General features: G+C 37.9%; 1 protein-coding gene across 1 annotated transcript in view; it reads left to right on the forward strand.

Moving 5' to 3' along the window:
- Positions 1–18,681: 18,681 nt before the first annotated feature.
- ANXA10 (annexin A10) overlaps positions 18,682–25,785 on the forward strand; it is a 45,705-nt gene continuing 38,601 nt past the window's right edge. Inside the window, exons 1-3 of the mRNA XM_012811835.2 lie at positions 18,682–18,759; positions 19,300–19,381; positions 23,984–24,078. Coding sequence (XP_012667289.2) covers positions 18,682–18,759; positions 19,300–19,381; positions 23,984–24,078 — 255 coding nt within the window. The remainder of the gene's footprint in view (positions 18,760–19,299; positions 19,382–23,983; positions 24,079–25,785) is intronic.

The following is a 25,785-nucleotide window of genomic DNA, read 5'->3' on the forward strand; positions in this document are numbered from 1 at the left end:
AGCTAAAGTCATACTGCCCTCTTCTTTATGATTCTAATTACATTCACAAAAATTCTACCTCAGAGACTCTGCTTCACTAAAGATTCTTTTCTTAGGCTAGGAGAACACAGGGAATAAAGGTCAACAGTTTTCTTGAAGCTCTACATTTTCTTTCTTTTTATTAATTACTTTAGGAAGCATCAAGACAGCACATGTATGCATTCTGGAAAACCCTGATTCCTTCAATGTCCCCAAATACTATCAACAAAAAGCTACTCCAACTCACTTCCATTGAGGCTTCACGACAATAGAAGGGTTTATGTTGGGATTCTGCAAATAACTTGCAATTAAGTGTTAGGCGTTCTATTCCTCAACACATTTTGGCAACCCAGACAACGGGGACTGCTTTTTGCCTGTCTTTCTTGCTCTAAATCCTTCCCTCTAATACTCACACACACGTACAGGCTCATACACACACGTAGACACATATACACTCTTACACATGTACACAAACAGAAAGACATGTACACACACTCCACATATGTAAACACATGCATACGCATTCACATTTGTACACACACAAGCACATGCACTACACACTCATGTACACACACAAATACACTCACATACATACACACATGGCTTTCCTTCTCTCCAAACCAACAGAAAAATAAGTGCAAGCTCATGGTTTTAGAACTTTGTTTTTACCTGTAGGGTCCTTTGTAGATGGAAATTTCTTTTTTTCTTGCGAAGCTGAAAAAAAGAAAAGCCTCAATAGCTCAATAGTATATGCTATTTTATTTCTCATAAATTACAGCTATAATGGAAAGGGCACCAACTGTGACGTTAAATTTGGATTTGAGTGTTGACTTCACAACCTATGTGACTAAACAACTTACTCAACCTCATAATCTCCCGATGTGTGAAATAAGATTAATAGTATCAGTCTCAGGCTACAGAGGCGATTAGCTAGGAAATGCAGGTGAAAATGGTTAGAGTGTAGCCTGGTGATATGAACAATAAATTTTTAAAACTACTGGGTAACCTAAGGAGGTCAGTGTGGAATGCAGATTTTTATCCTGGAATGTCCAGCCTTTTTCTTTTCTTCTGAACATTGGAATAATAGAGCTATCTTGGGCCTCAAGTTAAATTATGCAAATGATTAGCAAAAAAAAGTTCTGTGCATATTTTTTGCAAGGTCCAACACCACAGATAAGCAGGACATCCCTCAGATAATCTGCATGGCCGCAGGCGGGGCACCCCTGTGTGACATTCTTTGAACTTAACATTGTATCTGTGGCATTGCCCTAGATGCTTTGGAAAGCAAGAAAAGAAAGGTACTGTCCTCCAGAAGTTTAAAATTTAGAGGTAAAGACAGGTGCAAAAAATGAAAAGCCACATGTAACAAGATGCACTGGAAATAACAAATAATACTTGATAAAATCTGGAAAGACTTCACATAACAGGCAGAATTCGAACTGGATTTGAAATTTGGGATGAGTTACAGTCCATGTAAGTGGAGTAGATGCATAAGGAAAAAATTTTATTTTTCAGATCTATACCTAAGAAGTCATTACTGAACAGTCTAGTGACAAGTGTGCATAAAACCCAAAGACAGATACCAGAAGTAAGACAAGCTTGGAGATTTAGACAAAATCACTGCATTCCAGCTGTATTCCCTGAACCTATCCTTCTTTGCACAAATTACATTTACAGCATACCTTCAAGCCAAATACGCTAGACAGAGGCAGACAGAGGCCAGTGACCACTTACTTTGACAAGAACTTAGAGGTGTGATGTTTATTACAGCCTCCTCTACAACCAGAATAACAGAAAAAATAAATACATAAATAAATACTCTGGGACATTCAGTGCCTAACCTACTAAATCAGATATGGATGAGAGTTTTGTTAACTTTAAATCAACAAAAAGTATTAAATTATCATGTCTTGTTTACTATGTCATGGAGGAAATCTAATTAATATGCAACCATCAGATGTTCTAACAACTAAGAAGAAATGTGCATTAGGGTGTGAAGGTGGCATTAGAAACTGGCACCCTTCTCCATATAGGGTAACTACCAGCCAGGACTCGGGAAGGCAAATGCTGCATGTCTTTCCAGAAGTAGGGATGTTGAGGTCAAATCTATTCATATTTTTAAAAATTTATGCTCTTTATAACCTAATAGCTAAGTAAAGTTTGATCAATTCAAGCCACTTGGTAATGAAACACTATGAAACTTACTAGCAATTTTTTTGATTTAATTTTAGAAACTGCTTCTAAGTTCACTAATATCATAGTGAATTTTTCACACACAGAGAGAATGATAGTATCAAACTACATTACTCTGCATGTCATTAATCCTATCTTTGACTAATTGTAAATATTAAATCTACCATTAATTGATAAATATTCACATAGTTCTGAAGGCAATTCTAAAGTAGTTTTCCCAAAGTGATTTTGAACAATTGGGGAACAAGTGTATCCTCCAAAATAACTTTTTTAAAAAATACACCTGATGATTAAATACATAAATATATTCTGTATCCTTAAAAATTTTAGCAAGAATAAATCACATCACTCCATGGCTTCTTACCACATGTTCAGTATTTTGAGGTACAACACCAAGCTGACTTATGAATAGAGACTAAATCTCCCGTGTGTGGCTCTGTCACTTCACAGTAAGTCCTCACTTAACTCCAAAGATAGATTCTTTGAAACAGAGACTTTAGGGTAAAGAACATATAATGAAAACAATTTCACCACAGGCTGATTGATAAAACCAAGTGTTAAATTCCTCTTGCATACTTGTGTTCCCCCAAACGTCATTAAACTTCTAAATAAAGACCAAAGTTGTCTAATATTAAACACTGAAATAAATGTGAGCTATACATACTTTTAAGAAAGATTAATACAAACAAAGAAGATAATTATTTACCCTCTTCCTCCAGCTTGGGATCATGGGTGGCCATGGCCTATCTGGGCGGCCATGGCCTATCTGGGCAGCTCAGGGCCCCTGCAGGGCCATCCACACACACCACACTCGCTGACCCAGGGACAATCCAGGCAGGCTTTGGGGAGGGGGAGAGAAGAACCAGAGTCCTGGGAGGACATGCAGACCACACACACACTATGGCCCTGGTTGGGAAGTGATTTATTTTCTCATCAGCATTTTGAAGAAACTTCATGGGATTTAAGGCTGTCACTTCAGGAGCTGCTATGTAAGTATTGTGTACTGTATGCATATGCATAAAGCTATGCAGAGATACACATAACAGAACATGCGCCCTTGGCCTGTTAGCATGGGATACTAAGCAACTAAGCTTTCAAAAGGATTAAACAAAAGCATAGGCATTTTCTCTCTTTCAGCTGAAATAATAATGTAGAATATCTAATAAACAGTCCAACAGTGGCGCAGCCAAGTATTTTCTATTTCAGGGAGGAAGCTGTTGTAATTCTATCAGTCACTTTGATTTAGCTGTGCTCTCAGCCCCTGAAAAATCCCTGAGGCCAACCTGGAAGAGAATTGCTGGTGATGTGACTGCTCCCTGGCAGTGGGCTCCAGGATGGGACCAGGGTTCTGTTCTTTCTAATGAGTCATGCTAATGAAAGGGGAGCTTTTGCCTAAATTATTGAGGACCCAGCTGGTATTTCCCTCAAAGGAAGGTGTTTAAAGCCTAACAGAATATATCTGTGCTTCAGAGCCATTTCATAATGTGGAAGGAGATTTAAGTCTTGCTTAAAGATTGTTAGAGACTTACCAGAAGGGAAACAATTCTGAAAATACTGTTGAAATAAATCTGTAAGGACACTTGGATGATATATTCTGTTTTTACTCTTGAGAAACAATATCAAGAAGTAAAAATTATGTTCATATTTCACTGTATTTCTCTATTTTTTATAACATTTATTTTAAATGACCTGGCTAATACAAGATAATTATTTTTGTAAACTATCAAAGATGATAGAAACTCAACTAGTTGGAAATATTTCCTGTCTATAATGCTTGTTTTTGTATTTAATTATTAACACCCTTATGTTTTATCTAATGTTTCCTCTGATATATATTTTTCTTCACAATGTGTAAAACTATCTAAAAAGTCTTTTATTTTCTTAATTCTAGCCATTTAAATTTGTGATGAGGAAATAAGGCTGGAAATCATATGATACAGTGAAAAGAGGGCTAATAGGGTCAGCACATAAAACTAACTCAGAGGCGGTGCCCATGCTCAGTGCTTAGGGCACTGGCCACATGCAACGAGGTAGGCAGGTTCAAGCCTGGCCTGGGCCTGCTAAACAACAATGACAACTGCAACAAAAAAATAGCCGAGTGGGTGCCTATAGTCCCAACTTAGGAAGCTGAAGCAAGAGAATTGCTTAAGCCCAAGAGTTAGAGGTTGCTGTGAGCTGTGATGCCACTGCACTCTATCCAGGGCAACATAGTGAGACTCTGTCTCAAAACAAAAAAACAAGTAACAACAACAACAAAAACAAACAAACAAACAAAAAACACCAAAAAACTACCTCAGAAAATGAGGTGGAAACTCAGAGAGAAAACCCTTGTAAGAGGACTCAGAAAAATCTACACTGCATATCCACATAATTGGAAATTGGCTGTTATAGCAAAGTAATAAGTGTGTGAAAATGCACTCGACCCATAATGCTGCTTTTCCTTTAACATGCTCTCATATAAAGGTACAGTGAAGTGGCTAGAATCCTGGCATATAATCACAGAATTTCAGATCTTCAAGGGAGTTTATAGTTCTTGTGAAGCAGCCACCATTCAACAGGACCACATCTCACACCGCATGATTTATGCCCTATCCAAGAACCTGAGCTTTGCAACTCAAATGTATATTTCAGCAAGTGTAGGATAAGTTAAAAGATATGAATATCTATTTCTTTGATTAATTTTGAAATATTTTTATACACTTCAAACAAATGATTACTTATAAGCCTCGGCAGTTTGCTCTGCCTTGAGCTTTGAGAAATAGAAAGTACTGTACAAAGTGTGATTTCCAGTTTAAGGGAGCATGGAATTTGGTTGTGACCTTCAAATTATTTATTGGATTAGGCACTGTTGCAATAAAGTTTGCACACATCGAATTAAGTGATGCAAGGAATTAGGGAAAGTAAGTGTGTTGGCTTGGTACCCAGATACATTTGGATTCAAATCTCTTCCTGCAGTGAATTCCTGAGCTTCATTCACTGTGCCTCAGTCCTTTGGTTTACAAAAAGGGGATAACATCGCTTTGATATCATAGTGTGGCTGTGAGGATGAAATATGGTGCTGTGAAACAATTTAGCGCAATACTTGAAGCTTTGTAAATGGCAGCTATTGGAACAATTCATGAAAGATAATATATTCAACTGTGGTGATCAGAGACCACTTACCAGATGGGACTTGAGTGGAACAGTGAAACATCCACATGAATCTTCATGTAGATGAGATTCACAGGAGAAAAAGCAAGATATGAAGCTCTTCTTAGAAATATGCCCAGATGTGAATACTTGGTACATTATTTTTATTTAAACCTGGTTTCCCGAAAACATACAATTTCCAAACAATGACCATTCTTCCACTTGTGATCTAATCAAACATGAGATTTTCACTTCAAATAAAACATCATTTATAAGCATTTCTTGAAGGGAAAAACATTCTTGTTGGCAAAACCCAGAGAAAATATTAACATTTCCAGAATAGAAAAGCTTAAGTAAAATAATTGATTTTAAGATTTAACTCCATTAATGATTTCTGTATATTGAAATGTTATTGGATAATTGCGGATATTATGATAATGGTACAGAAAGTAAATGTTACCAATTGTAATGGTATAATAATCTTAATGATAGTATTAATATTAACAGCAACTAACAATACTGAAAGTGAGAAAAGGGGAATTAGAAGAAATGTGGGAATGTTAATATCCTCAATCTTTTATATGTTTCTATTTATATCTATTAAACACTTAAACATTTTTTATAAAATATCAAAACTAACCCAATTCTAATGTTTTTGCTATCCCTTAACCTGAAAGCAAACTTTTAAAGAACAATATTTCAAGTGCTTAAGATGAAGTTTTTTAATTCAGTAAATCTTTCAATATTTCATTAATGTTTTTTCATTGGATTTAAGTCATATTTATCCAAATTGCATTTCTTAGAAAGTATTTCTTGCTTCTGTCCTGATCTAGGGCACAGATGCCTTATAGTACATGTAATAATTCATTTAGCTATATGCTTAAGATTTTGATTTCATTGAATGTATTTGTTTTTTCAATGTAAGTTTTAAAAAGTAATTTTATCTTTTAAAAATATTTACTCTTCAAATTTTATATTCATTAAATGTTTGTGGTTGTTAATTCTGAGTAGTGCCATCTTTTATTGTTTGTTTTCTGCATTGCCTACGTTCTTTATGGTAAACATATGTTCTTTACCACATGCAAAACCAAATATTACAAAACCTCCTCAGGAAGCCTCCCTTGAACTCTTATTTCTCACTTGAAGTTATATCCTCCCTCCAAATCCCATGGTATTTTGTTGGACTTTCAGGACATAACTTATCTTTTTCCCTGAATCCATTGTATATGTGTATTTCAATTACAGTAGCAGAACCACCCGTAGTCTATAACACCACCTATTATACAGACTAGCTGTTTATTTTAACCTTCTTCAAAGAATAACTGAATAAATTGATAGGAAATATTTTAAGCTGCCAAACATAAGACTGAAAATTTATATTTAAGTGGTCTTAAATTATATAGTAAATAGCCACATGAAAATCATATTTTTTACCTATGAACTCTGAATTATTTAGCTAGTTATTAAAACTTAGGACATTCAAATTCTATAAAATTATAATGAGTATGGGCTATAATTTAATCAAAATACAGATTTTTTTTAAGTGAATGGTCTCATTCTCCCTTTTGACAATATCAAAAGTCCACCTCAAAGTTGGATTAAAATACATTATCAGTGTACTAAATGATTTGGGCTGAAAATCAAAAATGCTTGATGCTCTATTCAACTAAATTTTAATTTGGGGGGCTGAAAATATTAAAAAACATACCATCTTGTTTTCTAGTACACTACACAACAAAAATGTGTTTCTTATTTCCCACCCTTCTCATTTTCTCCTTGAATATTCTCTTTTCACCCAGAAATATTCTCTTTTAGTTGCTCAACTTTTTCATTTTCCATTTTCACTGACTCATTCTCTAAAAGTCCATGGTAATTACAATTGCTTCAGGTCTGTAGCATCTTGATATTGTTTCCTGACCTGAGGATGAAAAAGGTTGACTTTGAAAGAACTGTTTTTGCCTATCTGTAGTGTTAGATACCACAAAATATATGCACAGAACTTTGTTTTTGCTAATCAGCTTTTGTTAGTGTTTATATATTTAACGTGTGGCCCAAGATAACTCTTATTCTTCCACTGTGCAGCAGTGGGAAAAAGGGTTGGACACCACTGTCTAACAGTTTTGTTTATAAATTTCAAGGAGTCATATGTAAAGTCATCAATCATTGAAGGCTTAGAGAGGTTTGGCCCCCAAATGTAGCACATCTCAAAGCAAGTTATTACAGTTTATAAGTGTATTTAAATATTCTTTGCTTAATAATTGGTTAAAGAAATTAAGCTTTATCTAAGGGCTTAGAATGTTTTCAGACCAGGAGGTTTTGTTAATTACAGGAAACCCATGGGATATATATACTCCAGACTCAAATTGATCTGTTAAGATAAATGGCGACCTACAGGTATGGTATAAGCTCCATCTAGTGTAGACTTTGGCCTATTAGTAAGTTACATAGGAATTCTCCAAGAGGGAGATTCCTCTCCTTACATAAGGGAATTCCTCTCCTTACATAAGGAAGCAAGTACTACCTCCCTTCTCATGACAGCCACTCAGCTTTTGCTGATTTGCTCCTCTTGGCCAAGAGGGACTCCATTTAGTCATGTGGGGGGTGGGGGAGCTTAATATTTTATTTTAGTTCACATTCCAAAATCCTATCTCATTAGAAATGTAAGGGTAATAAGAGAATGGAGAGGGTTTTTCTGACTGAGATCAAGTGATTAGAAAATAATTACCTTTTATTGCATTGTCTAGGATGTAATCGAACTAGAAGTTTGCACATAAATTTTAATCCCAATGATAACATTATATAATATATAACTAATGCCCACTAATGTGGATTATAAATGTTGTGAGGTATTACTGAAAACTGAGGTGAATATACAATATGCAGCCAAGTTTCCGGTTAATTTTGTGAAGGAATTTATGCAATCCAAATGCTGGAATCTATTAAAAACTTTGAAAAGCTTATATCAGTAAAATTTCAAATCAAATATAACACCACTTATAACACCACACAAAAATCTATGGCTTTGGGAACTTACAGTCTGGAAAGAGCAAGAAGTCACTTAAAATCTGTAATCTTTGTAGGGTCCTCCCCTACGATTGCCTCAAGTGGCCTGATTATGTGGTGCAAAGTCCCAAGGCTTTCCCAGTGCACTCTGGGCCCCTCACATCTGCTGATGATGCATTCCCCATCTGAGCCTTGACAGCCCCACATGATTGAAAGAAACCACAGCAGGAAAGTAAAGTGATAAAAACAGATTTTATTTAAAGGTACAAATTACTCATGCTTTCTCTGCATAGTAAGCTTATGTGGGCTGTTTGTTCTGTCTTCTAAAAAAAGGAGTATTCATTGGGGTGGCCCCTGTGGCTCAAGGAGTAGGGCGCTGGCCCCATATGCTGGAGGTGTTGGGTTCAACCCAGCCACAGCCAAAAACTACAAAAAAAAAAAAAAAAGGAGTATTTATTCCCCTTTGGAAACATAAATTCATAAAAGACTAGAAGCAAAGACGATATTTTGATTAATTTGTAATAATTCAAATTGAAATGACAAGTATTAGGATTTACTTTGCCCTATGCAATTGGTACTATTCCTAAATCTGTCCATTTTCAAAGCAAGAACAATAAAATAATCCTAATACATGCATGAAAAGATCAGCACCCCACGCTCAGATGTGGCAATTCGGCTTCAAGTGCTCCTCAAGGAGAATGGCTCTGAGAAGGAATTCCTTTCTCTGAGGTCCTGCCTGCAGCCTGCAGAAATGAAGAGACACTCTCACAAAAGAACACTGGAGGGCCAGGCCTGGGTCTCAGCTGGAAGCTTGGGCACCTGTCCATGCAATCGGTTGCTGTTCTCTGCTCCTCTCCCCTCATTAACATCATAATCACTGGTTTTGGTTCTGAACGATCTTGGGCTAAGCAAAAGCAGCAGCCAGTCTCCTTTATGTTTTTACCCCAAACAAAATCAACTGTATATTTGTTCAACAGCCTTCACACTGAATTGTAATCTTAATGGCAGTTTCCTGATATTACTTCACTTCTTTCTATCTGTGTTAAATTCTTACTAAATGTTTGAGAGTATATAAGATAATCAGTAAAGTTGGTCAGGGTTGATGTACCTGAGAGAGTCTTGACCTCCCTTAAAATCAATCATCCCGTCTGCAGTTTCTTTTCCCTGCATCACCAAACAGAGGTCTCCGGGGAACATTAACACATGCACACACAGTGTTTCTCACAGTCACATTGAAAACTGTTTATTTGTTTAAAATTCCCAATTTGCCTTAAGATCTGAACAAAATAGAAACTTATGTATCAAAGCAGGAATTTGCTTTAAATTTATAAATTATGAAAAACACTCTATGAAAAAAATAGAGTCAACAGCATCTGACTTTCAGGTTAAATTGTTACTAGATTAAGTTAAAATTTGTCTCAAAAAATTAGTGGCTTAAATTATACTCAGTTAAGCAAGTAATCTGTATTTATTGAAAACACGCTATTTGTTTCTGTTCTGGTCTATGTTATATCTCAAATGGGATTCTAAATTTGTTGTCCTGGCAACCTGCATCAACTCTGTTTTCCCCTTTACATTGCTACTGGAATTCAAATCTTGTTACTACTGGAATTCAAAATCTAATTATATCACTTTTTAAATTTTTTTTTGAGACAGAGTCTCATTTTCTTAGAGTGCTGTGGCATCACAGTGTTGTAATACTGGCAGCAGAGAGAAGGATGGGCCCCACTTCAGGTGTAATTAATTAATTGAAATTTATTAGGAATTTAATACACCTGCAGGTGCACCTACAGGGGGCTTATACCATACAGGCATGCAGCCCCAAATGGCAGGTGAAAAGCCTTCTTATACTGTTATTTTGCATAGTCATGCATGGTCAGCAAGCTAGTGCAATACAGAAGCCAATCATAGCAGTTAAAGCAGGGTCACAAGGTGGGGGGTACATATTGGTTCATAAATCACAAGATACAACACAAGTACATTACCTCATGGGTCATAAGATGGGAGTCACATAGTTCAAAAGGGTGTCAAGCGGGGGTACATAGTTCAACACAAGCTGAGAAAGTTTCCAAAGAACTCAGGACTTTCCATCAAGAGCTCAACCCCTCCCTGCATACTTCCTTAATTCAGACTGCTTCTCCACCCTTGAGGGGGCTGGGAATAAAAGGCTTAGGAGAGGTTTCCTTTTCAAGGGTGGGGGGCTTGTTCCCCACTGGTCTTAGGGGAGAATCAAAGGGTCTGGGTCATCACATTCCCCACTGGTCTTTAGCAGAGAAATCAAATCTTTGATTGAAAGTGAATAAGTCTCCCGAAGAGTTTCCTCAAACTTCAGCCATGAGTTGACTAGCCAGCTTCCAGTGTGTGGCTGGAGCAGGGCATCTTCACATTGAAGTAACTGGGCTCCTCAGTAATAAATTTTAGCCCTCTGTTGAATATAATTACTATATACAATTGTTCTATTATTATTGATAAGGCAATACAGGTGGGTTACACCCTTCATCTAAATTATTTTTCTCTCTCTAATTTCTTTGTTTATTAAAGATAAATGACAGCAATAACTTAGTTGTCAAAATAAACTGTACTTAGTATACTGGGTCTGATTATTTGCATAAAGTGCATTAAGAATAATTAGTTATCTATTTTTTTATTTGTTTAAATTGACTTTGCTGGAATTTTATAAGAAATCTCAGGCTGTATTCTTTTGATAGTCTCTCATGAGCCCAAGTTTTATCTATACCATTTGATACCTGTGTCCACTGGGTAAATATCTCTTTCCTTGAGGTTCCCCGAGCATATTTTGGTTCCCAGACCTGTCAGCAAGTGACCTTCGTTACTTACCACAGATCAGGAGAGGTTATTCGTGGGCATCTGGCCAGCTCTTTCGAAGTGCTTTCTTCTCGGCTTTAACCTAACGTTCTTCACACAGTCTGGATATTTCTGGAAGTGCTATTCCAGTAAAAGCATTGGTATAATAACCAGTACCTTTATTTTATAGACTAAAACAAATTCTTATTGAACTTATGCAAATAACTATACTGTTAGAAGTTAAGAGTACTTGCAATGGCTTTTAAATTTGGGGGGAAATCAAAGAGAGAAAATCACGTTTTAAATTATCTTACTTATAAGTATGTGCATTATCTCATAAGTTATGATTTGAAAACCAGAGAATTATTTTCTTGCTTCTGGAATAACAGAATTAAAAATATTTTGAACAAAAACCCATAATAAACCAGTTGTGTTTGAAATTAGGTTAGCAATATTCACAGACAAGTTAACTTTCCAATGACACCAACTTTTCAATGAAAGTTCTATAAATTTGCCTTTTGTTTAAAACCATTAACAACTTGTTAGTTATATAAAAACACTTTTTTTCTTTTTGATACAGACCAATGTCTTATACCTTAGGACAGACCAATGCTTTATAATGCTTTATAATATTGGAACATGTATAACCATAATTCACAGAAAATTAATTGTCATTTCATATCTGACACATTTCCCAATACATTTTAATAAATAAAATAAGTTTAACTTGTCTTTCTATGACATTAAAAACATTAAATTTAAAGTTGTGCCTTTTGGTGGTTTTCTGTTGTAAGCCTGTGCCTAGCTAGAACCTGCCAATCCCAGTGCATGTGGCTGGTACAGCAACGACTGTGTTATAAATTTAGAGTTCTGAATTAGGAAGGTTTGTCAAATATGAAAGGCTTAAAACACTGACATTAATAAAATTACAAGTTAAAATATTTACAGGAAGCACACAGTTGACTGAGTCACATGTTTACTCTTTTGCAAATTTTTTTTAACATGCACAAACCATCTACTACTTGCACAAACCATCTACAACATGCACAGAATTTTTTCAACACTTGTCTTTTAATTTTGTCTTGCTTCTTGCCTTTTTTCAAGACAAGAGTTATACAAAATTCTTTCTTTACATAGTGTTGACACAAATTTTTCTTTTCACAATGTCATGATATTTTCAAATTCCTTTTTAATTTTAACTTCTTCTACTTTCAAACCTTTACTTCTCAAAACAGGACGTCAGCTCACTATGTAATTGTTCATTTGCTTGGTCAATTAATAATTAGAAGGTTTAAAAGGCAAGAATCTTATGTTTTGAATTCCTATCCTTTGACACAGATTCAGTTTCTTTAACAACCAAATTATTACATTTTACAAATGAGAAACATTTTATGTAATATAACATTGACATAAGATTTTTGTTTTACTTAGGGTTGGACAGGGAATGTTATTTTTCAGATTCAGGTGGGCTCAGATATCAGACTCTTATTTCCAGGTACAAACCCTTTAGCTCCAATAAGGTTGTGAACAAAGTTAGTTCTACCTAGATTAAGGAACATGCACCTTAATCTTTTCCCCAAACAAAAACTGCAGTAAAGACTTAATAACTTTGTTTAACACGAGAGCCTGTATGTATTAATTTGCTAGGTATTTCTATTTTCTAGGGCTGTTTATTTACTTTTTAGACAAAGGACTCATGCCAAAAACTTAGATCTGGGTTCCTTTCCCCTTTTCAAGAGACTGTTTATCTTAGGGTTCTTAAAACTTCAAGGGCTGCTCAGAGTTCACTGGACTGCCCGACCCATTACTTTCTCTAAGGCATGACTTCTCTGTCAACAGTCAGGGTGCTGGGGAGTACTCTCATTGGGGAGTTAAATGGGAAACAGTGAATTAAAATAGACAGACATTTATACTAGTAATTGCTGGCAAACTTCTAAGGAATTTAGCTCTTTTGGCTGAAATTAAGTCTTTAAGACAAAAATCAACCCTTTAAGACAAATGACATACAAAATGACATGAGAGACAAAGGCTTGACAATGTTTAATAGTTTACATTTACTTTTTATACTCTTGCATTCTTAAAACCAGAACTAAAATATACTCTATTTTTTTAAACAGGTCAGTGGGCAACCTAATACCCCAGAGGCTGACTGGGTTTCCTCTTTCATTTAGTGGCATCCCTGGGTGATGGGTATGAACCTCATCAGGAACATCATCAAAATGAGAGTGGGGGTTTAGACGGGCAGTAGGGCTGTGGCTTTCTTATGTACCCTGAAAGTTTCTGACAGGCTAACAGCAACCTGGGGCTAATCTGAGGCTTTTGTCTAAAGTTCTTGTTGTTTTGTTTCTTTTTAAGGGTTTTTTCTCTGTCTTGCTTCTATTTTTATGATTCCAGCCAGTCTTACCTGGCTCTGGGACTTTCTCACTTGCTAATAAGGAAGGCTTTTACAGTTACCTAGGCCCTAGTATTATGGCTCTGGTCAGTACTGTCCTCACTGTGGCCCAGTTCCCTTTGCACAAATGCCGAGTTTCCCTCAGTGCTCTATCCCTGTATAGAACTATGAACTCTGTCCAACCATTACTAGGTGGATCCAGTCTGCTAGCTTTGTCTTAGGTAGGTTACTACCCATCCCTGTATTTATTCCACTTTTAGCACATAGTGTGGCCCTAGAAATGAAAGAGGCCACAAGGCAGCCCTGGTTTGGGCCCTTTAGGAGCAGTTTCAGACACCTGAGTGAAGCATTGCTGAGCTGAGCCCGGGGTCATATGTGATTGAGTTGTCAGATTAGAAAAGCATGCTAAACATGGGTTTCAAACTTATCTCTTGCTGCCCGCATAGCTTGGTGTAACTGGTCAGTTGCTGGGCCCACCCCTGGGCCAGCTCCACAGACATAACTTTTCTGTCTTAGCGTATAGCTTATAAAGCCTATAATTAAAGCCTGTGTGTCTGGGGCTATCCTCCTAGCCCGCTTGAAACCTTTAGCCACAACAAAGAGTTCAACAATTAATTTAGTGCAGACACTAACCAAAACAAATGTTTTTTATTTTTTATTTTTTTTGAGACAGAGCCTCAAGCTGTCCTCCTGGGTAGAGTGCTGAGGCATCACAGCTCACAGCAACCTCCAACTCCTGGGCTCAAGTGAGTCTTCTGTCTCTGCCTCCCAAGTAGCTGGGACCACAGGCACCCGCCACAATGCCCAGCTATTTTTTGGTTGCAGCCGTCATTGTTATTTGGCGGTCCTGGGCTGGATTCGAACTGGCCACCTTAGGTGTACGTGGCTGGCACCTTAGCCACTTGAGCCATAGGCACTGAGCCCAAAACAAATGTTAAAAATAGCTTACCTCCTGTGGGGTGGTTGTCAGCCAGCCTCCTGAGGGTGTTGGGTTCTCTGGGGACCCTGGGATGTTTTCAGGGATCACCTCCCCTCAGAGAGATCACAGTCTCCTGGAGGCTGCCTGAGGATATATATACACCAGGGTTTGACTTTGGGGTGGGGTGTTAGCTTTAAAATCTTTTGTAGCCTAACAGTTTTAATTTTTAGCAGTCCAGCAATCAAAAGAGAAACAAGCCTTGTAAAAAAAACATCCATAGAAAACTTCACAGTAACCCTTCAATTGCCAGAAAAGGGCAGGCAATTAAAGAGTCACTACAAAACCGGTCATGAAAACAGCACAGCATGCTGTCAAACACACTGAACCTTTAAAATGGAACTATGTAATACAAATCAATGGCAATGGAAACATTAGAGAAGTAAAAATCTAATTATTTAATCAAATGATATGGCAGGGTGGGGCTGGGGATAAAATAAGTCCTTTACCCGGGGCTGAGGAATCCTCAGCAACTGCCCCCTGGGTTAAAGAGACTCTTGCCCAGCCACAACCAGTGGCCATAGCCTGGGTCAAAACAAACTACATAACCTTTGAAAAGAATCTTAACATGTTGAAAGCATACTAAGAAGGTTTAAAATAATAATTTTACTAAAAATAGGAAGAAGAAAAACCACAAAGATCTCTCCTGGAGTGAAACTTAGAAGAGTTTTCTGCCAGAATTAACCCATGATTTACTTAAGTAGATGTTTAAAGTTATAAGACTGGGGTCTTGTTCAGACCTCAAGAAAACATTAGACAAAACACTAGAATCTATAAATTAAACATAAACCTGACTGATAGCTATTACACAGTTGTACTAACATAAAAGCAAAGTAAAAGAACTTAAAATACCTAAAACTCAGTGGCGGGGGAGAGCCTTTAGCGTGGCATCTGAAATCAGGAAATTACTGAAAAGCCACACTTTTATTATTCTGTTGTCAAAAGTAAACACAGAGACCTCTCCAAGACCGAAGTGTAGGAGAGTTTCTCAGCACGCTTGATCTCAGACCCACTCCATTGCGTGTCTTGGAGCAAAGCAACAGGGTACTGTCTTGATTTTAAAGAGACAGAGAAGAAAGTTCTGGAAGTAATGACTCACACACATTAACCAGCATAGGAAAAGAAAACTTAATAAACCAAAGGCTCACCCTCTGCAAGTCTGAAAGAGAAAACCTGACCAGCCAAAAAGAGTATGGAAACTACAAATTTCATAAATGTAACAAACAAGTTCAACATGAATTTGACTGGCAAGCTTCTGCACAAAAAGGGGAAGAGAAAATTTTTGTGCAGCTTTAAAAAAGAGGAAGCAGGGCGAGTGGTTTCTGACAGACAAACTAATATCCAATATTCAAATAATCACACCACAGGAGGGAAACAAATGGACAGAAAGATGGACAGACAAATATTAGACAGGCACAATTGTGCCTGATTCTCATTCAAGTGCCTTCCTGGCCACATCCCAGAAAGGATGAGAGCTCTATCTTGGCATAGATGGGAAGGTATAAACTCACTCCAGGTTGCCCTGAGAGGCCTGCTACTAAGCCGTATGATTAAGCTGTGGAACCGCAGGTGGAGGCCCACTCGGATGCCATAGTCCCTTCAGGCCATGGCACTACATATAAACTCTTTCACCCACTCACTCACTCACTCGCACAGAAGAGACTGACAACTGAACTGAGCTCAAAACCTCAATAACCTCAAAGTACCACAAACCTCAAAATTCCAAGTGACCCAAAACAAGTCTGTCCAGTAAGACAGGGGGGCTCCTCTCCCATTGCCAGGGGCCATCAGCTCCACCTATTTATAGGCAAAGGACTCCTGTAGGTGGCCTCCAACTTGAGCCCTTACTCCCCTGCCCCAAGAACTAGCCTCCTAGTTGTGTCCAGTGTATGCCTACAAGTAGGCAGTAGGAAGCCTAGTTCCTCCAGAGGGAACAAAACATGGAACATGCAGGCATGTAATGTCCCCAGACTTCAACAGTACCATGCAAAACAGGAACAGACAGCACAAAAAACAGGAATAGACAGATAGACTCACTGAATTGGAAAATCGTAGGAACCTGAGCCCGTAAATCCGTGCCCGAGGACTCTTAGGGCAGAGAAAGAATTCTCCGAGGCCTCCCCCTAGAGCCGTTGGCCAGCGGTGGGCCCAGGTGGGGGTCCAATAATCTCACTGGGGCCTCCAAGAAATGTTATAATACCGGCAGTGGAGAGAAGAAGGACCCCACTTCAGATGTAATTAATTAATTGAAATTGATTAGGAATTTAATACACCTGCAGGTGCACCTACAGGGGACTTATACCATACAGGCATGCAGCCCTGAATCACAAGTGAAAAGCCTCTTTATATTGTTATTCTGCATAGTAATGCATGGTCAGCAAGCTAGCACAATACAAAAACCAAATATAGCAGTTAAAGCAGGGTCACAAGGTGAGGGTACATATTGGTTCATAAATCACAAGATACATCACAAGTACATTACCCCATGGATCATAAGATGGAGTCACATAGTTCAAAAAGGTGTCAAGTGGAGGTACATAGTTGAACACAAGTTGAGAAAGTTTCCAAAGAACTCCGGACTTTCCATCAAGAGCTCAACCTCTCCCTGCATACTTCCTTAATTCAGACTGCTTCTCCACCCTTTAGGGGGGTGGGAATAAAAGGGTTAGGAGAAGTTTCCTTTTCAAGGGCAGGGGGCTTGTTCCCCACTGGTCTTAGGGAGGAATAAAGGGGTCTAGGTTATCACACATAGCTCATAGCAACCTCAAACTCTTGGACTCAAGTGATTCTCTTGCCTCAGCCTCCCTAGTAGCTAGGAAAACAGGCACCCACCACAATGTCCGGCTATAAATTATATAGCTTTCTTACTTAATATCTCAAATGTTTTACAGTCATCTTGTCCCTGCCATCCCCAACTCTGTATCTTGATACTCACATACACCAACAATCAAGTTGTAACTAGTCACATATTTGTTCACACAGGTAGCTGGGATGAATTTCTTCCCTGTCATCTGGGATCAGCCCCTTCCCCTAAATATTCTCCAAGATAATTGTTATATCTCTCTTAAATTTATTTCTGTTTTGTTTTCCTAGTACAAGACAATAAATGTAGCTAAGTATCATGATCAAAAGAATCTGCTTAATTCCACTAACACAGTTGTATTTCTAAATATGAAAATATGGCCAGGCCATACTCATTACATGGTTTTTGGTCTACTTCAAATAGCAACTTCATGCTCATTAATATGAGTGAAATGGAATCCAAACTTCATTTAATTCTCAGTTTTATGTTCCTAATTTTACAAGTCCTTTTGATAGAGTGTTCTCCCATTCAAGACTGAACATGGACCACAAATTTCTAGGCCTGGGTAAGCTCAGAAATCAATCATATCACAGACAACCATCTCTGGGCACAACCAGGTCCTTTCCAGGACACATTCAAGCAAGGTCACCAGAAAGCAGAGTAGGAGCACACATGCCCCACCCCCCTCACCAGGGCAAGGGCTTCAAGGACCACATCCCTTTGCCAATTTTAGGATTGATTTCTGCCTGCAGACTCCTGGGCAGTTGTGACACACTTCCCAGAGTCCTTTGCCCACAGGATAGGAAAAGCAGCATTTAACCCCCTAGACTGAAGACATAGGGGCTTCGCTCCTGGGTTCCTCCTCCACTGCCAGGGGTTCTTGTTTCCCCTCTTTTGCTTATGGATCTTTCTATCAATCTTCCCATCAATAAACTCTGTCCTGTTGCTTATTCACATGGTCCACAGGTTCATCTTTGAATCTCTGGGGTCAAGGACCTGGCAGAGACACACTCTGGCAACACTTTGATAGAAGTTTAGATATTGGTATATGTGTATTCATTTAACTAGAAATTATAGTCTAGTCTTGTTCTCATTAATTAATTAATTTTCAACTGTTGGACAATGGGCACTAGAAGACTTTACCTTTAGCTAAGACGATAGCACAGCAGCAGAGCCCAGAGAGCATCTGAGTGAGCTCTTCACAGGGCCCCACCAACGCATCTGCTGTGGGAAGGCACTTTCCTCACAGTGTTTCTGAACACTCTGACAACCAATGGGAAAGCTGCCCCTCTTACTAATTTTCAAATGACAGCCTGTTGTATGGGGTGGTCCTGTGCTGCCTGGTCCTAGCTGTCTGACACAATGGACCATGCTGATCACAAGCCAGTCACAGGGGTCCTGCCGATGTGCTATGGGCAAGAGAGGGAATTTAAATGCACTGTCAGTCAGGAATTTATGTTTTCCTCTGCAGCTCTGAGCTTCCACGAAACAATCTCTGCTCTGTGTGCATCACTTGGATTTTTATGAATCCTGTAATCTAAATTCAAACATTTCAGTTTTCTCTAATAAGATCATAGTGCCTTGTTTGTGCAAAAAGCCTCGGTGCCAAGTACCACTTTTAATTCCTGTGAATGACATGGATCACCCTAATACAATTATCTTTTCAGTTCCTATAAAATAACCTTTAATTCCTGAGAAAATACTTACTGTTAGTTCAGAAGAAAAATATTTTTAATTTAATTCTTACATGTTTCTACTATCGGTTCTAGTATCATGGTTTCTTACTTAAAAATAGATGATGGAACAATGGAGGCCAATAGTTGCTCTTGACAATAAACACACAATTAGAACATTTAGTTAATAGGCCTCTGTGTATATAAATCAAACATAAAGAAGATACTTTCAGTTCATTTATCTGGAAAAAAATACAGAAACCTTTAATGTGAATTACCACAGTCTCCTTCTCATTCTTACCACCAGGTACAAGGAACCATCTTCCCAGCTCCCAATTTCAATCCCATCATGGATGCCCAGATGCTAGGAGGTGCACTCCAAGGCTTTGGTAAGTCTCATCATGTCTACTGACTCTTGTTGCAATTTTTTTTGGCTCCACTTTGTTGTCAGGCTACACTGGGGATATAAATTCTCTGATGCCTTACAAAAGGCAGACATAGATTAAACAAAAAACTGGGAAAAGAAGTGAAATGACAAAATATTACAGAAAAGTACAATAATGGTGAACAGATTTTCTTTGAAAAATTGCAAACCTAATCTTCACGTTTTGCTTAAACACTTTAGTCGAGGATGAAAGTCTGTATTGACTTTGGCCTTTGTTTTCTAACCTGTTTCTTTTCCTACTCTCACTTCCAATCAAATTTCTGGCTATTCCCCAAAAGGGTTTCTCCTTTTTTAATTATTATTATTCTTTTTAACATCCCTATCAACTGGCCTAATAATCCCTCTGATTGGAATGGCTTTTTCTTCCCTCATCTAATTTTCATCCACATTCTCTTATTTCAAGCATCCGTTCAAATGCACCTTCTATTTTGAGCCCTTCTCTGGGCACCAGCATTGCAGCCAGCTGGTCAGTCCACATCTGCTCTTCCAATGCCTGGTTTCATTTGCTCTGTGCTTGGTGAACTCCTAGAGCTTGGAGGCTGGCATACAGATGATTAACATCAATAATAAATGAGACTAAAGTTGAGAAAAAGAAAATATGCAGAAAGAAGAAGGGAGGAAACCGGTGGGCTCCTTTTTAAAAAAGATCTAACCTTGAAGACATGATATGGAGGCATGAACATACAGTTTCCTGAAATGAAACAACTGTTTAAGAAGAATTCTGATGAACACAAAGATAAACATCGGCAACATAAAAGACACGTTTGCATAAAATATGCAAAGGCTTTTATGAGAAAGCAAGCTCTGAACTTTAAAGACAAAGTGGCCTTCACACAACTTTGCTGGGCAAGCTCACCTCTGTGTGCTGTATTCACTATTCAGCATCCCGTAAGAAAACAATGAAGAACTTTCAATACACCCTCCAAAGGTGACCTTAGGAGTTTGCAATCAGTTTATGCCTTTTAAAATACAAATCATCACTAGAAAAACATAAAGACAAGGTAATGAAAAGTTATGAATTAGCTTTTTCTTCTGGAGAGCAAATTTTGGTTTAAAAATATAGAGCACAGCGATCTATTCATTGAGAAGTTTTTCCTTCCTCCAGTTTCAATTTTCTTATCCTTGCAATGTTAGAGTCAGAATATGGGTTCATTTGGACCATCGTAATTTGTTTCTTATCAGTGTTTCAGGCTGGGGTATTTCAGGAGGTTTGTGTTTTAATGTCGTTCTGGCCACTGTAGCACACCAGCGCAAGAACACAGCTCCAAAATGCTTTAAATGTCTATCAGTCTGGTTCACCCTGCAAAGCGCAATTGAAGAAGATACTTTCCTAAGGTTTTCTCTGTCTACTGAGTTTTATTTAGAAAAATTTGAAAGCAAAAATGTGTTCTAAAGTAAATGAAATAGGTAGTTTCAACAGAAATTGTCTTAAGTTACATGAAAATGTGCTGATAATCTAAAACAGAACAATTCTCAATTAACATTCCCTGGCACTGCTGTCAACTTTCCAGCTCCTCACCACTAGGAGCTACTTCTCTTGTCCATGTATTCCCAGAACTGTATTTATTTTGTATCTATTAACACAGCAATTGTCAGATGAGCTCTGTGAGATCCTTAACATCTAGAATCATTTTTAACCTACATTCCTAAATCTTGAGAAAAGAGCAAACAAGTCAAAATGGATATTTTTGAAACACTCAGTGCCTTTTTGGGTAGACATTCTCACCTTTTTCCTGATCTTTCTTCCCTTACTTATGATGCTAGCCATACGTCTTTTTGATGTTCTTTATCAAGTTGAGGAAGGTCCCTTCTATGCCTAGTTTGCCATGAGTTTTTATGTCAAATAGTTTTTGGATTTTGTCAAATGCTCTTTCTATATCTGTCAATCTAATCGTATTTTTTTCCTTTAGCCTATGGATGTGATAGATGACATTATTTGATATTAGAATTTTAAGCCAGTCTTGCCTATATATAAATTTAAAAAATAAGAACCCACTGAATTGTGAAGTATACTTCTTTTTATACAATGTTATATTTGATTTGATAATTTTTTTAAAGAGTCTTGTATATGTGTTCCTGAGAGACACTGATCAGTAGTTTGTTTTTTTTCTTGTAAACTCTTACTCTGGTTTTGGTATTAAAGTAATGATTCCATGATAGAATGAGGTAAGGAATACTCCTTCTGTTTCTGTTTTCCAAAAGAAATTGCAGAGACTTGTGTTTCTTCTGTTAAGGCTTGTTATGTCTTCTTGGAGAATTGACCCCTCTGTCATTATGTAGCGACCCTTTTTATCCCTGGTAGTTTTCTTTGCTCTGAAGTCTCTTGCTCTAAAATTAATACAGCTATTGCAGCTTTATTTATTTTGATAGTGTGGTATATCATTCTTCATCTTCTTACTTCTAATGTATCTGTATCTTCACATTTAAAGTTTGTTTCTTGACTAGTATCCAATGCTATTTAGACATAATTTGAAATTTTAGTAATTATAATTTTGTTGCCTAGTAGGCCACTTTTATGCATCTGCCATATAGTCAGTCCTCATTATTCATGGATTCCATATTTAAAAAATTATCCAGTTGCTGAAGTTTACTTATTTATAACAACCCAATTAATATGCATATTAATTGGGTTGTTATAAATATTAAATTAATATTCATAATGATTTCATGGTCATTTGCAGACATGAAGAGATGGGAAAAATTTTAGTCACTAGAATGCACTATTCCTAGTTGAGATCAAACAAGGGTTGACACTCTGCCTTCTTGTTTTAGCTCTCATACTTAAACAAGTCCATTTTGCAGTCTATTTAGTGCCACAATTTTGCACTTTTATGCTTTTTATTAGTGATTTTACTGCTTAAAATGACCTTGAGCATACAGCTGAAGTGATGTCCAGCACTCCCATGCACAAAAAAGGATTCAGGAGAAAATACCTGCATTACATAGGGGAAACTCAAGTGCGAGTTATAGTGCTGTTGGCCATGAGCTTAATGTTATCGAATTAATAATATGATACATCCAGAGAAAAAGAGGAGAAAATTGATCTGTACATGAGGCTGTTAAAGAAAATGCTAAAGTAACATTATTCTACGTTATAAAGCTATGGGACAGATGGAAAAGTAGCTGAATTTGTAGGTTCGTGGGATGAGAACTGATTAGTAACTTTTTAAACGAAGCTTAGAGGTCAGTTTTATTTTGGAAGTTGTGGTAGTGGCTGGCAGGTGAGACAAACATTCAGACGCCTTGCCCTCCCATGAGTTCTTTCTCCATTACCACTCTGGAGATTCTGAACAAAAGCAGTCATTTTGCCTTAATATATATTCATTGTAAGCCTTCTCTCTCAAATTGTTCAATAAAAAGATGCTGTGCCAATTTACTGCTTAATTACTTTTCATTTTTAGTTGATACATGAGAATTATGCATATTAATTGAGCCCACAGTGATGTTCCTATGTGAGTGATCAGATCAAGGTCAATGGTGCCTTCTCACCTCAGTTAATAATGTTCTTTGTGTCAGGAACATTCAATATCCTCCTCCTGGCTATTTAAAACCACATAATGTAATACGTTATTGTTAACTATAGTTATCCTGTTGTGCCCATGCAAATATTAATCAGTTAAAAGGTGAAGGAAGCCTTTTTTGGGTGGGGCAAAAAGGGGTGAAGAAAGAGTATATTTTCTTTACTCCCTCTACTTTTTATTCACTCTTTTTAAAGGAAAGGAGGAACTCTGTAGTAATAGCACTAAACATGGAGATAGGAAGAACCCAGGCTTCATCAAGGATTGTTGTTGCAGGATGATGAGGCCCAATGGAGAGAAGAATACCCCAAATCCAAGTTTAAAAGAGGAAGGGCTTTATCCTAGGTGGCAGAGCAAGGGCAGACGGACTAAAAAGGCCACACTCCTGGAAGGCTTCTGACTGGCTCAGTCTTCTCCTTTTTTTTCTCCAATCAAAAAGTTCCAGCCCATGGGTACCTTTCTCACTGGTCAGTTGTTTTGTTTGTTTGTTTGTTTGTTTGTTTTGAGACAAAGTCTCTCACCTTGTCACCCTTGGTAGAGTGCTGTAGTGTCACAGTCACAGCTCACAGCGACCTCACTCTTGGCCTTAAGCAATTCTCTTGCCTCAGCCTCCCAAGTAGCTGGGACTACAGGTGTCCGACTATTTTCAGAGACAAGGTCTCACTCCAGCTCAGGCTGGTTCATTTGTCAGTTTGAATCAAGCTGGAGAAGTGCACTTGGCTTTTATAGAAGCAGAAGCAAGCATCAGTTCCAGGTCCCAGGAAGTTAAGTTTCTACATATCAGTTCCTGATAGCTGAGTCACCACGGGGAGGACCTTGCAGCCGTGTCTTTGGGCCCTCCTTGAGAAGACCTCTGTTCCCTTAGACCCTACTTGTTCTGGGTATCCTCTCTCAATGTGATTTCCGGTATTGGTTTCAAATAGCTCTCTGCTTGAAAGTACCATCAGGGATAATGCTTGGACATTGATCCTTAGACAATGGCTGAAAAGTAGCAACTTTACTAATCTTCCAATATTATTCTTTTCCAGACTGTGACAAAGACGTGCTGATCGGCATTCTAACCCAGCGCTGCAATGCCCAAAGGCTGCTGATTGCAGAGGCGTACCAGGGAATGTATGGCCAGGTCAGGCCTCTTTATTGTGACCTGTTTCTAGGGAAATCGCCAACCACACTCTCAGAAAACAGATATTATTTTTTCACAAAGATTTTCAGATTTTGTCATCTGAAAGAAACAGTTCATATTCTTCTAACATGTTTCAAGGAGTAAGATATACAGCATGAAATGCATGTGTGTGGGAGGAATGTTCATACTCACCAGTCCCATCGCCAAATGAAAAGTGATGACCTTACACTGCCAGTTGGTCCAATTAAGCTGAAAGTGCTGCGCTTGGCATGCTCCTGTATGGAGCTATAGGGGAGGCACAGAAAACACCTACTGATCACCAGGTTAAAAAATAACATATTTTCCTGCAGTTCCCTGCAGGTCTTCACCTAACTCTCAGCCAAAGAGAATCCTGTAGTAGCTATTCTTCTCTCCAGCATGCCGTTACAGAGACCATTAAGAAAGGATGGCAGTTTAAAAATACTTTAAGGCAACAAAGCTATCCATAGTGTTTTAAAGTAATCACATTCTAATTTCAAACCAAGTACCATTAAAGATTCTTTGCTTTTGTTATGCATTTAAATCACAGATTCAGAACAAAAACTCTTCAGGGCAAAAGGGCCTGAAATAGCAATGACTTAGTCAACTGAACATTATTGATAAAACACTGTAGTAAAACTTTCTCTACAGAGTTAGTCCTTACAAATTGACTCTATCTATTAACCCTAGTCTTTGAACAACTATAATACATGAAATAAAAGATAGCTGTCAGTTTTAGAAAGAATTAATAATACAAATGCCACTACTAGTAGTGCTATTAATTGAATTAAGCCACAAAAGACCAGCTATACATTTTTTCACAGATACAACTGTTACCTTAACTTATGTTCCTATGACACTTGTGCTTGTTTTCATTTGGAAGAGAACATAAAAAATATATAAAAATAATATCGTTGGCAATCTAATACTGTTTTAATATGGATAGTGCTATAAGGGATATCATTTCATTTTTCAAGTACTTTTTTCACTCAGAGGTTTACATATCTCATACAGTGGTGCTTTTTATATATCAGGTTATGTTTAGGCTAAAATATTGTCAAGTTCTACAAAATTGCATTAAAGCACATTAAAGCAATGAAGAGGAACACTCAAGGAAGTTAAAATCTATTAAAGAATTTATATTCTAGTAAAGCACCTTTCCCCATACAGATAAGGTCTCAAAGTCTGTTAAATGCTTACTTCTGCTGAGGAATCCACACCAGGAACCCTGGAAAAGCTCAGCTGAGATACTCTGGAAGTCAGGTGTTCCTGTCAGCCCCTGTTCTCGTCAATGCCCTAGTCATACCACCAGTTATCAAGTCCAGTACATCACTCCTCCTCTCACCTCATTCTTTCTCTTCCTTCACAAACTCTTGATTTGAGTCTTCACCAATTTTGTGCCGAGATAATGCTAACCCCCTCACTGCTCCCTGACACCCTCAGCCCCTTTCTCCTGCAGTTCATCCCCAAGCTCAAGCCAGAGTCACTCGACATCTAAATCTTCACACCACTTGCCACTTTCATCCTTGAATGTTTATCCCTTTCCTCCTTCCATATGTCTGGGCAATAAACCCAAAGCCTTCACAGGCATACAAAGCCTGGCCTGCCCATTTTCTGCTCCGTCTGTTTCCCTCTGCCCTCCTCACTGGCCAGTAGCCCAGTGGAACTACTGAACTGTAGTTCTCTCTA

The sequence above is a fragment of the Otolemur garnettii genome, unplaced genomic scaffold (assembly GCF_000181295.1).
Source record: "Otolemur garnettii isolate 467f Iridium unplaced genomic scaffold, OtoGar3 scaffold00177, whole genome shotgun sequence".
Classification (NCBI taxonomy): Eukaryota; Metazoa; Chordata; class Mammalia; order Primates; family Galagidae; genus Otolemur; species Otolemur garnettii.